Raw genomic sequence first — 17,080 nt, forward strand, 5'->3', positions numbered from 1 at the left:
AAATATATCATTAATGCAACATGCCTTGATTTTTCTAGTCATTTTCTTGTAATTGCTTCTGTCACTACTTGATATACTCTTTCTCTCAATTTAATACTGAACCCAGGATTTATATTTAATGTAACTTATAAGTATGTAAATATAAATAACCAGCCTTACTATTTGTTTTCACATCCTATGTTATTTAGTTTACTCTGTTCTTGCCTTCTTTTGGGTTAATCAAATATGTTAAATGCTTTTGTTGTTCTCCTCTTTATTAGTTTTTAGTTTTTAATTACTATATTATTTTTCTTGTATTTATCTTAGATTACAAAACAAATATTTGAGTTATATCAATACTTATTTATTCTGGATGCTGCATTTTATTGAAGTGACTGAGTTTTATTTCATTTATTTTTCCTGGGGATGTTATCTTTTTCTATTTTTATTCTCCTAGAGTTTAACATTATTTTTGACATTTTATTTATTTTATTTTAAAAATTAATTTAAGTATTTTTGACATTTTAATTGCTTCATTTCATAATATCCTTTGTCCTTTCTAATATATACATGTAAAGATAGGTATATTAGTCAGTTTCCAGAAAAATACATATACAGGCAGTCAAATTAAAATAAATACCTTCACCAAATATGTCAAAACATTGTTTTATCCCATCCACACATATTCCACTGATACAGAGCCATTGATTCTGTCCACACGGATGCCCATCCTGAACATACACATCTTCTTGACATGCTGCTGATGAACCATTGCAATATTCATGGAGATCACATTCATCAGTGGAACCCCTACATATGTGTCCTTTTGGTATAAACTGGTGGGATGAGTTAAACAATATTGAGTAAAGCAGAATGTGAGCATTTAAATATTATAAAAAATGATAGCTTTACTAATATAGGTAATAAAATGTTTAAAGACTCTTACAGCACAAGATTCACAACACAGTCCAGTATCACAAGCTGACCCAGGCTGGAATCTACACGTGTCAGCGACACAGCACGTATCTGGCAGGGCGTCACAAGCCTGAAAGGCAAATCAAATGCTCTGAAATATCTTCCAACTTTACATTAAACAGATATTTAACAAGGACAGCATATTACATAATATATAGACAGATGCTTAACTTAAATGTTGGCAAATGGAAAAATATAAAGCCACTTATTCATTAATTTATTTAACATTTATTCATTACCTAATGTGCTAAACCAAGTGTTCTGTATATCACTAAGCTTGACTATTTTGGTAGTAGGATTTTCTGAGGTCCTGGAGTCCACCAAAGCCAAGACATCAATACCCACAAGTTTATTTCGGGAGGAGGGAGAGAAAATTGGAAGATGGGATTGACACATACACTACTATTTATAAAATAGATAACTAATAAGGACCTACTGAATAGCACAGGGAACTCTATTCAATACTCTCTAATGGCCTATGTGGGAACAAAATCTAAAGAAGAGTGGATATATAGTCAAGGCTATGGTTTTTCCAGTAGTCATGTATGGATGTGAGAGTTGGACTGTAAAGAAAGCTGAGAGCCGAAGACGGAGAAGGCAATGGCACCCTACTCCAGTACTCTTGCCTGGAAAATCCCATGGACGGAGGAGCCTGGTAGGCTGCAGTCCATGGGGTCGCTAAGAGTCGGACACGACTGAGCGACTTCACTTTCACTTTTCACTTTCATGCATTGGAGAAGGAAATGGCAACCCACTCCAGTGTTCTTGCCTGGAGAATGAATCCCAGGGACGGGGGAGCCTGGCGGGCTGCCGTCTATGGGGTCGCACAGAGTCGGACACGACTGAAGTGACTTAGCAGAGAGCCGAAGAAGTGATGCCTTTGAACTGTGGTGTTGGATAAGACTCTTGAGAGTCCCTTGGACTGTAAGGAGATCCAACCAGTCTATCCTAAATGAGATCAGTCCTGGGTGTTCATTGGAAGGTCTGATGTTGAAGCTTAAACTCTAATACTTTGGCCACCTGATACGAAGAGCTGACTCATTGGAAAAGACCCTGATGCTGGGAAAGATTGAGGGCAGGAGGAGAATGGGACGATAGAGGATGAGATGGCTGGATGGCATCACTGACTCAATGGACATGGGTTTGGGTGGGCTCTGGGAGTTGGTGTTGGACAGGGAGGCCTGGTGTGCTGTAGCTCATGGGGTCTCAAAGAGTTGGACACGACTGAGCGACTGAACTGAACAACTGTGCTGATTTACTGTACAGCAGAAATGAACACAACACTATAAATCAGCTATACACTATCAACTTTTTTTAATTAAAAAAGTAAAATAAAATTAAAAAGCTAAGAAATTGAGATTTTTGGCTCTTATAACAAAGTTATTTCACAAGATGTGAAATAAACATAAGTTATGATTTTAAAAGTTGATTAGTTCTTAGTCAATTTTTATGAATCTACTGTATTTTGATGTCTTTACCTTTTAAAGGATATTCAAAGTTTGCTTATAATTATCTAAAGATGAAGAGATACAAAATGATATTTCTGAACTTAGTTGAAATCATCACCTTTAATCGTTCATCCATATGTATTACAGTCTTGTTTTATGTTATAATTCATCTGTAACCTGTAACTGGTGGTTCTGTGTTTTAAAATTCCATTTTTAGAGTTAATAAAAAGCAACTGATAGGAAATAAGGATGGAGAGAGAGAAGACAGACACACAGGCGCGCGCACACACACACACACACACACACACACACACACGCACATTTTTAAATACCTGGGGATTTGAAATAGAGTTAATTGGGCAAACATTTTCAATAAGTTACAAAAAATAAATCATGGATTTTAGTAGTCTTATATGGGTTATGGCATGCTACTTCCTAGGGCACACAAAGTTTGCAGTATTTTCCAGAACTATTTTGCCTAATTAATGTCATTCCTATCTCTATGAGATTCCAGAGGGTAAAATTTTCTCAGGCAAGAATACTGGAGTGGGTTGCCATTTCCTTCTTCAGGGGATCTTCCTGATCCAGGGATCCAACCTGCATCTGTTGCATTGGCAGGTGGGTTCTTTACCACTGTGCCACCTGGGAAGCCCCAGGAAAACTGGACAGATGCATGTAAACCAATGAAGTCAGACCACTCCTCCACACCATACACAAAAAGAAACTTAAAATGGCTTACATAAAAGACATATCATAAATCTCCTAGAAGAGAACATAGGCAAAAAATTCTCTGGCATAAATCATAGCCATGTTAGGTCAGTCTCCCAAGGCAATAGAGATAAAAGCAAAAATAAATAAATGGGACCTAATCAAACTTCCAAGTTTTTGCACCACAAAGGAAACAAACTAAGTCAAAAGACAACTAGCAGACTGCGAGGAAACATTTACAAATGATGCAACTGACAAGAGCTTAATTTCAAACTGCTTGTACAACTCAACAACAGAAAACCAATAAACCCAGTTGAAAAATGGGCAGGAGACATAAATAGACATTTCCCCAAAGAAGACATACAGATGGCCAATAGACACATGAAAAGATACTCAACATCATTAGTTATTAGAGAAATGCAAATCAACACTATAGTGTGATATTACCTGACACGTTCAGAAAGGCCATCATTAAAAAAACCAAAACTCTATAAAGAACATGCTGAAGAGGGTTTGGAGAAAAAGGAACCCTTCCACATTGTTGGTGGGATTGTAAGTTAGTGCAGCCACTACAGAAAACATCATAAAGATTCCTGAAAAACTGAAAATATAGTTGCTCTATGATCCAGCATTCCCACTTCTGAACACATATCTGGAAAAACTATCATTTAAAATTAAAACTATCACTAAACTATCATTTAAATATATCATGAATTCCTATATTCACAGCAGTGCTATTCACAGTAGCCAAGACATGGAAACCACCTAAATGTCCATCAACAGATGCACGGATAAAGACCATGTGGTACATATACACATGAAATACTACTCAGTCATAAAAAGTAATGAAATAATGCCATTTACAGCAACATGTTTCGACCTAGAGATTATCATACCAAATGAAGTAAGTCAGAAAGGGAAAGGAAAATGCCATGTGATATCACTTATATGTGGAATCTAAAATATTACACAAATGAACTGATCTATGAAACTGAAAGAGACACACAGAACAGAGGACAAGGGGTGTGGTTGCCAAGGGTTCTGGGTGGAGGAGGAATGAGTTTGGAGTTTGCGTTAGCAGATACAAACTATTACCTTATAGAATGGATAAATAATGAGGTCCATGGGTCTCCTGCATTACAGGCAGACTTTACTATCTGAGCCACCAGGGAAGCCCCATTGTATAGCATAGGTAACTAGATTCAGTACCCTATAATAAACTATAATGGAAAAGAATATAATAAAGAATGCATTTACATACACACATATATAAAATGAATAACTGTGCTGTACAACAGTAGTTAACACAACACTGTAAATCAGATATACTTCAACAGTTGTTTTCATAAAGAGTTTTATGTTTAGAAACTGTAATTTGCAGCTCCACAAGCCAATCATGTTATTGTTTTAGTTGCTAAGTCATGTCTGACTCTGCGACCCCTGGCCTCCAGGCTCCTCTGCCCACAGGATTTCCCAGGCAAGAATACTGGCATGGGTTGCCATTTCCTTCTCCACGGGATCTTCCCAATCCACTGATCTCACCCGGGACTCCTGCCATGTCTCTCCTGCATTGCAGATGGATTCTCTACAACTGAACCACCAGGGAAGCCCAAATAATATATATATACATATACATATACATATATATATATATAAATATAACTTTGCTGTACAACAGAAGTTAACACAACATTGTAAATCAGCTATACTGCAATAAAAATAAAACTTTTTACAAAAAAAAAATACTAAGGAAGTGTATACACAAGAGGGGAAGCATAAACCTTGGTCAATTCAGCTGAAGGATTAAGACCCTGAAAATCATCAGTATGAATAATCTACAAACTGCTGAATTCACATATAAAAATATATGTGTAGTCATTAATTTAATATAATCCTAATATGCATTCTTAAGGCCTTTGCTAAAAAGCAAGTTTGATAAATTAGGTGAAATAGCAGTATTATACTATAAAATTAATACTTTTTGGTGTAATTCTGGTATATAGTTTTCCAAATTTGTACCAACCTTCTTATTGCCACAGTCACATTGTTCTCCCTCTTCAACTTTTCCATTACCACAAACTGCACTTTTGTATGTTGGATCTAAACGTGGCTGGTTTTGAAGACACTGGGACTTTGGCTTTGAAATAAAACGTAAAAAATCTTCCACGCTGCAGTTACTAAACAACTTCACACCACTGGAATGACTAAAAACACATCGACATTACATTTTTATGTAACCATTGCTTCCTGAAAATTGCTTAGCCTCAGAATACAAGTCTATAATTTAACAATAAATATAGCTAATATAAAATTACTGAATTTTAAGGTAATGGGCTCAAACCTTAGTTATGTGGATTATTACTCAAAAATGTTATTCACATGAGTATCATGAAAAAAATTAGAGAATTTTGGACAAACTGCCAATGTTTTTATTTTTTTGTGGTTGCTCCCAGGTGGAACATACTCTTTTAGTCATAATAACCACAAATAAGAGATACATTATTATATTGACAACAATTCAGATAACTTCTATCTAAATGCTAGAAAACAAAAGGAGAAAAGTTGATAGAACTTGAATATTACTGAGAAGCAGGCAGTGCAAGATGTTTATTTTGTGTGAACTGGCCTATAAGTACACTTTCTGACAATGAAAGCAATGTTGTCATTAGAAAGAGATGGCCAATCATAATTATACCCAACTGGATAATTTATTTGCAGCTGGAACCTTTCACAGATTAGCTGGATGTTCTCATTCTCCTGTCTCCCATTTTTCCTTGATAATAGAACTTCTGATTTTCAGCTGAATACATGACTTCCCTGTATGATACCTACATTTCCCTTTTGTAAACCATAGGAGCAGATCACTGGCCTTAAAATGAAACCATGAATTTAAGTTACATGAAGTAATGTTTACAGCCATGCTTTTTATCTGCACCTTTACTGTACTGGCAAGAGGCCTCAGTCCCTGGCCATATGGCTCTCTATAGAAAGTTACTCGAGGGTCCTCATGGTACTGCACCTACCTCCAACCCGAGTGCCTGATCAAAGAGAGAATACAGAGAAATTTGCAAACTTTCTAATTATATAATCTTGAAAGTCACACACCATCATTTCTACCAATTTCTATTTGACGAAATCAAGTCACCAAATCCAACCCACGTTCAATAGAGGGAAATCAAAGTCTATACGTGTATACCTGTGGCAGATTCATGTTGATGTATGGCAAAACCAATGCAATATTGTAAAGTAATCAACCTCCAATTAAAATAAATAAATTTATTAAAAAAATAAAACGTTCATGTTAAAGTGTCTCTGAAAAAAAAAGATGAATACATTTTGAAAATGTACAACAATGTAATTGCAATTAACAGAACAACATTTTACACTTGAAATGTGGTAAGACAGTAGAATTTAATTATTTTCAACATGAAGAAAAAAGAAAATTATAAGACATGAAGTAATTGACATGCTAATTATCTTGATTGTGATTATAAAAAAATAAAGAAACGAAATTCCTAGTTCCTAAAATTTCAAAGAAAGTCAAAATTCTCAGGCATATCATGTAGCACATCTGAGCTGCTGGAGACATAGACTGTATAAGCCATGGACTATTGATTGGAAGTCCCCAGAAAAATTACAGTCTTTTAAAAAACATCAGTGTGTGACATGTATTTTCTATGGATTATAGAAACAAAATAACACGTTAAACTCCTTAGGTTTTGCTATTTAATAAGCCACATTTTAAGGTTAAGACTGAGTACAACTGCCTCAGAAAGGCATGTGTTCAACCAGGATAGGACTCAGTTCTATGTAAATCACTGAATGTGATTTTGCCAAAAGTCATTAAACACCAGTAATTCTAGGACATGTTTCCCATCAATTTAAAGACTACCAACAAATCTTTTTCAAATATGCTATTTACTCAGATTTTCCTTTAAATAGTGATAGATTTTTCACATCAATTTTTTGCCAGTCAATAATGATCAAAATGGTCATGTACAGATGTGAGAGTTGGACTATAAAGAAAGCTTTTGAACTGTGTGAGGTGTTGGAGAAGACTTTTGAAAGTCCCTTGGACTGCAAGGAGAGCAAACCAATCAATCCTAAAGGAAACCAGTCCTGAATATTCATTGGATTGACTGATGCTAAAGCTGAAGCTCCAATACTTTGGCCACCTGATGCAAAGAACTGACTCATTTGAAAAGACCCTAATTCTGGGAAAGATTGAAGGCAGAAGGAGAAGGGGATGACATAGGATGAGATGGTTGGATGGGATCACCAATGCTATGGACATGAGTTTGAGTAAGCTCCGGGAGTTGGTGATAGACAAGGAAGCCTGGCGTGCTGCAGTTCCTGGGGTGGCAGAGTCAGACATGACTGAGCAACTGAATTGATCAAAATGTCTGTGTCCTCCAAAATTTCACAATCATGCTATTAAAATGATGCAATACATTGAAAGATAAGATTAACAAACGTTTTTTTGCAAGATTGTAATTTTTCAAGTTAAGCTTTTAAAAAAAGCTTTCCACAGATGCATGGTTTCTATATGTGTATTAATAACTTCACCAATTTTATACAGGCCATCATTTTATATTTTAAGTAAAATATCTATTTTTTCCTATCTACACAAGAATCAAAGTTCTATTATGTCAAAAAATTAATGAAAAAATTTCAATACTCATTACTACTGCAAATTAAAGTTTGTTTGTTGATTAAGTTGTTTTGGGAGAGAAACTGGAAGGTGAAAAAAGGCAAAATATTTGAGATAATATAGAAGAAATTAAATGTATTGTTAAATAAAATGATGTACTGTTGGGTTTACAGTCCAAGAAAAAAAGGATAAAAGTCTGGCTTCAGTCACTGATTGGATGATGGTTTCCCTAAGTCTCCTGACTATTTGGTCCTAACTCTATAAAATCTCATAGCATATTCTAAGAATATTGAGGATAATAACAAAGAATTCACTAGGCCTTTGAGGCACATTAAGTACTGCAAAGGGCCTTCTCTAGTGACAAAGAAAAAGCCAAACCTGTGTCTTCTGCATTGCAGGTGGATTCTCTACCACTGAGCTTCCAGAGAAGCCCCTGCTTATATTATCCATCAGTTTTTTGTAGGTTGTCCACTTTTTTCCATTTAAGCCCCTAGCATATTCAGTTCAGTTCAGTTCAGTCGCTCAGTCGTGTCCGACTCTTTGCGACCCCATGAATTGCAGCACGCCAGGCCTCCCTGTCCATCACCAACTCCCGGAGTTCACGCAGACTCACGTCCATTGAGTCAGTGATGCCATCCAGCCATCTCATCCTCTGTCATCCCCTTCTCCTCCTGCCCCCAATCCCTCCCAGCACCAGAGTCTTTTCCAATGAGTCAACTCTTCACATGAGGTGGTCAAAGTATTGGAGTTTCAGTTTTAGCATCAGTCCTTCCAATGAACACCCAGGCTAGCATATTAATCATAGTTAAACTCTCAGTCTATAATTGCAAAATCTTTGCCATATCTGAACCAAGTTCTCATGCCTGCTTTTTCTCATGCTTTCTCATGCTCTGCTTTTCCTTGACCTTAGTTTGACTTGTAGCTTCGTGTTGAAAGCTGGACTTGTGGTAGATGTCAGAGGCTTCAGATTCTTCAGGTGTCTTCTGTTGTCTCCCTATTGTCTATGGGTTTTCCCAGTAACTCTATCTAAAATGGAGTCTGTGCTGGCAGCTCTCATGGTGTAATGTATGGCTTTTCTACCAAAGCCCTGTGCACGTGGTGGTGAGGTGCTGAAAAGCATCTTTGACATCAGTAGATGTCAAAATTTCAGGCTGAGCTAGGTAGAATGAAGAAGATTCGTGTTAAAAGGCCTTACTAAGTCATTCTTGTATAATCACGTCTGTATTTGGCTTATCAAATCATGCATTAAGCTATAAAATCATGCAAGTAACAAAGTGATGAATGTAAAGTGTGACCTACCTCTACATTTATCATTTTGTTACTTGCTTGATTTTATAGATTAATTCATAATTTGATAAGCCAGAAATGGTAAGTAGGTCACAGAGGGGGCTTCCCTGGTAGCTCAGACGGTAAAGAATCCGCCCGCAATGCGGGAGAGCTGGGTTCAGTCTGAGGGTTGGGAAGATGCCCTGGAGGAGGGCATAGAAACCCACTCCAGTATTCCTGCCTGGAGAATCCCCATGGACAGAGCAGCCTGGTGGGGTCCATGGGGTCACAAAGAGACGGACATGACTGACTAAGCACATAGGTCACATGTGAGAAAGTGTGACATTAGATTACAAGAAATACTGAGAGATGCATGCAGCAGGGGCATTGGATTATATATTTTGATTTGGGATCAGTGACCACAATTTATATTTGACTATTAATAATTATTTTGATAGCAGAGATTTCATAAACAAAATATACAAAGCTTGTTTCACATAAACTATGCATGTAAAGCATATAAAAATGAAGCATCTTACACAGCTGCTGGGTTCATTATGCAGACGTCTCCTGGGCAATGGCATTTGTTAATGTCATCATAAGGTATTCCCATACTAAGGCTCAATAATTGAGCTATTATAACAGCAAGTGATTCCAGGCTTATGGTGCTGGAGTGCTGGGAAAAAAAAAACACACACTTATACATTCACATATATGAAGTATAATTATTAGAAATAGTCACATGATGAAATGCAATTGAGACATCAAATATGTCAATCACAGAAGGTATCATTATCAATATAAGGGAAAATATAAAAAGCAAAATGTGAAATTTTACCAAAATGCAGATGTATAGTTCATTTGTTGGCATCAGGCCAAGAAAATATTTGTAGCAATAACTTGTTATTCATATATAACAATAGTGCAATGTTTTACTTTTAAAAGAAAGTCAAAAAAGACACCTACTTATATACACACAGTGCCAGTAATAAATGAATAGTGTTCATTTATAATTTAATTATTAAGAGATAATATTTTATATGATGTTTCACACATTTTCAAATATCATAAATTAACCCTTATATTAATTTAGATTATGGTAATAATGAGTCCTGCTTTTTCTTGCTTTTTTTCCTTTTTTTTTTATAAAAGAATAGCAAGTAAAAGCAGAAAAAAAAGAAAGAGTCATTTTTACCATAGTCTAAATTAGCAAGAGAATTTCAGAAAAACATCTGCTTTTGCTTTACTGACTACACCAAAGCATTTGACTGTGTGGATCACAACAAACTGTGGAAAATTCTTAAAGAGGTGGGAATACCAGACTACCTGACCTGCCTTCTGAGAAATCTGTATGCAGGTCAAGAAGCAACAGTTAGAAATGGACATGGAACAACAGACTGGTTTCAAATTGGGAAAGGAGTACGTCAAGGCTGTATATTGTCACCCTGTTTATTTAACTCATATACAGAGTACATCATGTGAAATGCTGGGCTGGATGAAGCACAAGCTGGAATCAAGATTGCCGGGAGAAATATCAATAACCTTAGATACACAGATGACACCACCCTTATGGCAGAAAGCAAAGAAGAGCCTCTTGATGAAAGTGAAAGAGGAGAGTGAAAAAGTTGGCTTAAAGCTCAACATTCAGAAAATGAAGATCATGGCATCTGGTCCCATCACTTCATGGCAGATAGATGGGGAAACAGTGAAAACAGTGAGAAACTTTATTTTCTTGGGCTCCAAAATCACTGCAGATGTGACTGCAGCCATGAAATTAAAAGACACTTACTGCTTGGAAGGAAAGTTATGACCAACCTAGACAGCATATTAAGAAGAATAGTTTGCCAACAAAAGTCCATTTAGTCAAAGCTAGTTTTCCCAGTAGTCATGTATGGTTGTGAGAGTTGGACCATAAAGAAATTTGAGAGCTGAAGAATTGATGCTTTTTTTAAATATAAATTTATTTATTTTAATTAGAAGCTAATTGATTTACAATATTGTATTGGTTTTGCCATACATCAACATGAATCCACCACAGGTATACATGTGTTCCCCATTCTGAGCTCCCCCTCTCTCCTCCCTCCCTGTACCATCCTTCTGGGTCATCCCAGTGCACCAGCCTCAAGCATCCAGTATCATGCATTGAACCTGGACTGGCGATTCATTTCATATATGATATTATACATGTTTCAATGCCATTCTCCCAAATCATCCCACCCTCTCCCTCTCCCACAGAGTCCAAAAGACTGTTCTATATATCTGTGTCTCTTTTGCTGTCTCGCATACAGGGTTATCGTTACCATCTTTCTAAATTCCATATATATGCGTTAGTATACTGTATTGGTGTTTTTCTTTCTGGCTTACTTCGCTCTGTATAATAAGCTCCAGTTTCATCCACCTCATTAGAACTGATTCAGATGTATTCTTGTTAATGGCTGAGTAATACTCCATTGTGTATATGTACCACAGCTTTCTTATCCATTCATCTGCTGATGGACATCTGGGTTGCTTCCATGTCCTGGCTATTATAAACAGCGCTGTGATGAACATTGGGGTACACGTGTCTCTTTCAATTCTGGTTTCCTTGGTGTGTATGATGCTTTTGAACTGTGTTGTTGGAGTAACTGTTGAGAGGCCATTGGACAGTAAGGGGATCTAACCAGTTAATCCTACAGTAAATCAGTCCTGAATATTCATCAGGAGGGCTGATATTGAAGCTGAAACTCCAATACTTCGGCCATCTGATGTGAAGAACTGACTCAATGGAAAATATCCTGATGCTGGGAAAGGTTAAAGACAGGAGGAGAAGGGGGCAACAGAGGATGAGATAGTTGGATGGCATCATTGACTTGATGGACATGAGTTTGAGCAAGTTCTGGGAGCTGGTGATGGACAGGGATGCCTGGCATGCTGCAGTCCATGGGGTCACAAAGAGTTGGACATGACTGAGCAACTGAACTGAATAATGAATGAAAATAAGAATACTGACCTTCCACAGTTTTTTAAACTTTATTTTAAAAATAAAATAAGTGCTCGCTTCGGCAGCACATATACTAAAATTGGAACGATACAGAGAAGATTAGCATGGCCCCTGCGCAAGGATGACACGCAAATTCGTGAAGCGTTCCATATTTTTGCACAAAGACAGAAATATTGATCAATGGAATAAAATAGAAAGCCCAGAGATAAATCCACGCACATATGGACACCTTATCTTCGACAAAGGAGGCAAGAATATACAATGGATTAAAGACAATCTCTTTAACAAGTGGTGCTGGGAAATCTGGTCAACCACTTGTAAAAGAATGAAACTGGACCACTTTCTAACACCATACACAAAAATAAACTCAAAATGGATTAAAGATCTAAACGTAAGACCAGAAACTATAAAACTCCTAGAGGAGAACATAGGCAAAACACTCTCCGACATACATCACAGCAGGATCCTCTATGACCCACCTCCCAGAATATTGGAAATAAAAGCCAAAATAAACAAATGGGACCTAATTAACCTTAAAAGCTTCTGCACATCAAAGGAAACTACTAGCAAGGTGAAAAGACAGCCTTCAGAATGGGAGAAAATAATAGCAAATGAAGCAACCGACAAACAACTAATCTCAAAAATATACAAGCAACTCCTACAGCTCAACTCCAGAAAAGTAAACGACCCAATCAAAAAATGGGCCAAAGAACTAAATAGACATTTCTCCAAAAAAGACATACAGATGGCTAACAAACACATGAAAAGATGCTCAACATCACTCATTATCAGAGAAATGCAAATCAAAACCACTATGAGGTACCATTTCACACCAGTCAGAATGGCTGTGATCCAAAAGTCTACAAATAATAAATGCTGGAGAGGGTGTGGAGAAAAGGGAACCCTCTTACACTGTTGGTGGGAATGCAAACTAGTACAGCCACTATGGAGAACAGTGTGGAGATTCCTTAAAAAACTGGAAATAGAACTGCCTTATGATCCAGCAATCCCACTGCTGGGCATACACACTGAGAAAACCAGAAGGGAAAGAGACACGTGTACCCCAATGTTCATCGCAGCACTGTTTATAATAGCCAAGACATGGAAGCAACCTAGATGTCCATCAGCAGATGAATGGATAAGAAAGCTGTGGTACATATACACAATGGAGTATTACTCAGCCATTAAAAAGAATACATTTGAATCAGTTCTAATGAGGTGGATGAAACTGGAGCCTATTATACAGAGTGAAGTAAGCCAGAATGAAAAACATAAATACAGTATACTAACACATATATATGGAATTTAGAAAGATGGTAACAATAACCCGGTGTACGAGACAGCAAAAGAGACACTGATGTATAGAACAGTCTTATGGACTCTGTGGGAGAGGGAGAGGGTGGGAAGATTTGGGAGAATGGCAATGAAACATGTAAAATATCATGTAGGAAACGAGTTGCCAGTCCAGGTTCGATGCATGATGCTGGATGCTTGGGGCTGGTGCACTGGGACGGCCCAGAGGGATGGTATGGGGAGGGAGGAGGGAGGAGGGTTCGGGATGGGGAACACATGTATACCTGTGGCGGATTCATTTTGATATTTGGCAAAACTAATACAATTATGTAAAGTTTAAAAATAAAATAAAATTAGAGAAAAAACAAAAAAAAAAAAATAAAATAAGGGAGAGAGGGAGAGAGGGACAGGGGATAGGAGGAGAGAAGGGGACGAGGAATGATTGATGCTGTGGGGAAGAAAATGAAGGATTCTGCTAAATTTCAAAGATATAAATAATAGGATATTATAAAAATACAATAATAAGACACTTTTATTAGCATAGTTTTCAGACTTTCTAGGTTTCAGGATAATGTAGAAAATGCCTGTAATCTCTCACTCAGTATATCTTTACAATTGTTTCTTTTTCTCTTGTTCCCCATTAGCATTTATAGCTCAGTAAGAGGGAAATAACAACATCCAAACCATCTCACTTTAGTTATTTGTGTGTGTGTGTGTTAGTCATTCAGTGATGTCTGACTCTTTAGGATCCCATGGACTGTGGCCCACGAGGCTCCTCTGTCCATGGGATTCTCCAGGCAAGAACACTGGGGTGGGTTGCTGTTCCCTTCTCCAAGTTATTTGTAAAACTTGGAGAAGTAATAAAATAAAAAATCCCAGTATGCAATACTCTTTTATTCTTTATCTTCTGATTTGTGCATATGTTCTGGTCTCTCCTTTCCTTGTACGATAGAGTCAAAGACATGGTTTCACATTTGAGATGACATTTCGTTATATTTCCTTTCTGACAATTTTACTTCTATTAGTCAGCTTGTGTTGCCCTCAGAAACATTATAGACTGAGTATCTTCCTAAAGTTGCTCAAGATGCCAGTGGGTTTAGTTTCTTGTAAGGTCTCTCTCCTGGTTTCTGGAGGGCTGTCCCCTTCTATTCCCACAAAGACACCAATCCTATTGGATTAGGTGCCCAGGCTTATGACCTCCTTTAACCTTAGTTACCCCTTAAAGGCCCCTTCTCCAAATACAGCTGCATTGGGGGTTAGGGTTTCAGTATATGAATTTTAGGGGGACACAGGCTATAACAGAGTAGTATGGAAACCCTGAAACCTGTACAGACTGGAGTATGAGACTTTTCTAAAGGATACTGTTATGATTAATTCTATTGTAAAATAAACAGAAATAAAGTCATGGAAAAATAAAAATTATATTTAGCATTACACAGATATATAGAACAGTCTTTTGGACTCTGTGGGAGAGGGTGAGGGTGGGATGATTTGGGAGAATGGCATTGAAACATGTATAATATCATATAAGAAACAAATCACCAGTCTAGGTTCAAGGCAGGATACAGGATGCTTGGGGCTGGTGCACTGGGATGACCCAGAGGGATGGTATGGGGAGGGAGGTGCGAGGGGGGTTCAGGATTGGAAACATGTGTACACCTGTGGCAGATTCATGTTGATGTATGGCAAAACCAATACAATATTGTAAAGTAAAAAAAAAAAAGAAAAGAAAATAAATTAAATTAAAAAAATACTTATTAGAAAAGATTTACAACTAAGCAGACTTGTTTCTTTTAGTGAGTAATATCTGCTTAGGGCAATAGTTTTCAGATAAGAATAGCATCTGGGTAATATTCCATTGTGTGTATGTACCACAACTTTCCTATCAATTTATCTGCCAATGGACATCTAGGTTGCTTCCGATCCTAGCTATTATTAATAGTGCTGCAATGAATATTGGGGTACATGTGTCTTTTTCAGTTCTGGTTTCCTTAGGGTATATGCCCAGTAGTGGGACTGGGGTGGATGGACTTGGGTTCTATTATACAGAATGAAATAAGTCAGAAAGAGAAAGACAAATACCATATATTAACACATATATATGGAATCTAGAAAGATGGTACTGACGATCCTACGTGCAGAGCAGCAAAGGAGACACAGACATAAAGAACAGATTTTTGGACTCAGTGGGAGAAGGAGAGGGTGGGATGACTTGAGAGAATAGCTTTGAAATATATACATTACCATATGTAAGATAGATAACCAGTGTGAGTTTGACTGGAGGAGAAGGGGATGAGAGAGGATGAGATGGTTGGATGGCATTACCGACTTGATGGACATGAGTTTGAGCAAGCTCTGGGAGTTGGTGTTGGACAGGGAAGCCTGGCGTGCTACAGTCCATGGGATTGCAAAGAGTCGGACATGAGTGAGCGAATAAACTGAACTGAACTGTGAGTTTGATGTATGAAGCAGGACACCCAAAGCTGGTGCTCTGTGACAACCTGGACGGATAGGGTGGGGAGGGAGGTGGATGGGGGTTCAGGAGGGAGGGAACACAAGTATACCTATGGCTACCAGTCCATTCTAAAGGAGATCAGCCCTGGGTGTTCTTTGGAAGGAATGATACTAAAGCTGAAACTCCAATACTTTGGCCACCTCATGTGAAGAGTTGACTCATTGGAAAAGACTCTGATGCTGGGAGGGATTGGGGGCAGGAGGAGAAGGGGAAGACAGAGGATGAGATGGCTGGATGGCATCACTGACTCGATGGACGTGAGTCTGAGTGAACTCCGGGAGTTGGTGATGGACAGGGAGGCCTGGTGTGCTGCAATTCATGGGGTCACAAAGAGTCGGACATGACTGAGCGACTGAAATGAACTGAACTCAACTGAATGCTTATTGATGTATGGCAGAACTAACACAATATTGTAAAGTAACTATCCTTCAGCTAAAATATTAAAAAAAGAACAGCATCTGACATCTGTTATAGCCTTGTTTGTGGCTTCTTTTGCCCAATATACATGTTTTGAGACTCAACAATGGTAAATATAACAATACTTCTTTTTATTGCTTATAGTATATGAAGCATTATATGAAGCAATAAAAAACATGTTTATCAATTTCATGGATAACCAATATTAAGATGTCAGTCTCCCTCAAATCGACCTAAAGATTCAATTCAAAACCAGTGTCCAAGCAGTTTTTCTTGAAATTGACAAGCTGATTTTAAAAGAGAAAGTCAGCAAACCTAGAAACGCTAAATCAGTCTGAAGAGGCAGTAGTAGGGTTCACACTATCATTTTTTATAATTTGCCATAAAACTACAGCAAGTTTTATTTATATTGAGACAAGGAGGTGTTGGAGAAAGGAAAGACATAAAGCGGTCTATCTATCTATCATCTATTCATCATCTCTATCATGCACATATCTTTTAATGTTTAAGTATACATTTATACTTAAGTACTAACCATTGTATTAATCAGACTTCTTTTGAGAAATGAAACCAATAGCATATATATAATAATGAATATCATATATGAAGAGGTTTATAATAAGGAATTGGTTCAGACAAATATAAAGACTGGCAATCCAAAACTTCAGAGTGAGCTGGAAGCCTGGAGACACAGGAGATCTGATGGCACAGGTGGAGCCTGAAGGCACTCTGCTGATGAATTTCTTCTTGCTTGAAGGGGATGGTCTTTTTGTTCTATTCAGGCCTTCAACTGATTGGATGAGGCCAACCCACATTGTGGAGGGCAAGGTGCTTTACTCAGATTTCAC

At 37.5% G+C, this 17,080-nt stretch overlaps 1 protein-coding gene and 1 non-coding gene across 3 annotated transcripts in view; one reads left to right on the forward strand and one right to left on the reverse strand.

The window, feature by feature from the left end:
• The window catches only part of LOC109553350 (disintegrin and metalloproteinase domain-containing protein 2), a 102,803-nt gene that overhangs the window by 38,041 nt on the left and 47,682 nt on the right, over positions 1–17,080 (reverse strand). For both annotated transcript variants that reach the window (XM_070781459.1, XM_070781458.1), the window contains 4 exons: positions 9,567–9,703; positions 5,134–5,314; positions 926–1,024; positions 620–815 (listed from right to left, as the gene is read on the reverse strand). In XM_070781459.1, coding sequence (XP_070637560.1) covers positions 620–815; positions 926–1,024; positions 5,134–5,314; positions 9,567–9,703 — 613 coding nt within the window. The remainder of the gene's footprint in view (positions 1–619; positions 816–925; positions 1,025–5,133; positions 5,315–9,566; positions 9,704–17,080) is intronic.
• LOC139180243 (U6 spliceosomal RNA) lies at positions 12,057–12,163 on the forward strand. The gene has a single exon (XR_011564579.1). It is a non-coding gene; the product is annotated as a U6 spliceosomal RNA (small nuclear RNA).

The sequence above is a fragment of the Bos indicus genome, chromosome 27, assembly GCF_029378745.1.
Source record: "Bos indicus isolate NIAB-ARS_2022 breed Sahiwal x Tharparkar chromosome 27, NIAB-ARS_B.indTharparkar_mat_pri_1.0, whole genome shotgun sequence".
In the NCBI taxonomy this organism is placed as follows: domain Eukaryota; kingdom Metazoa; phylum Chordata; class Mammalia; order Artiodactyla; family Bovidae; genus Bos; species Bos indicus.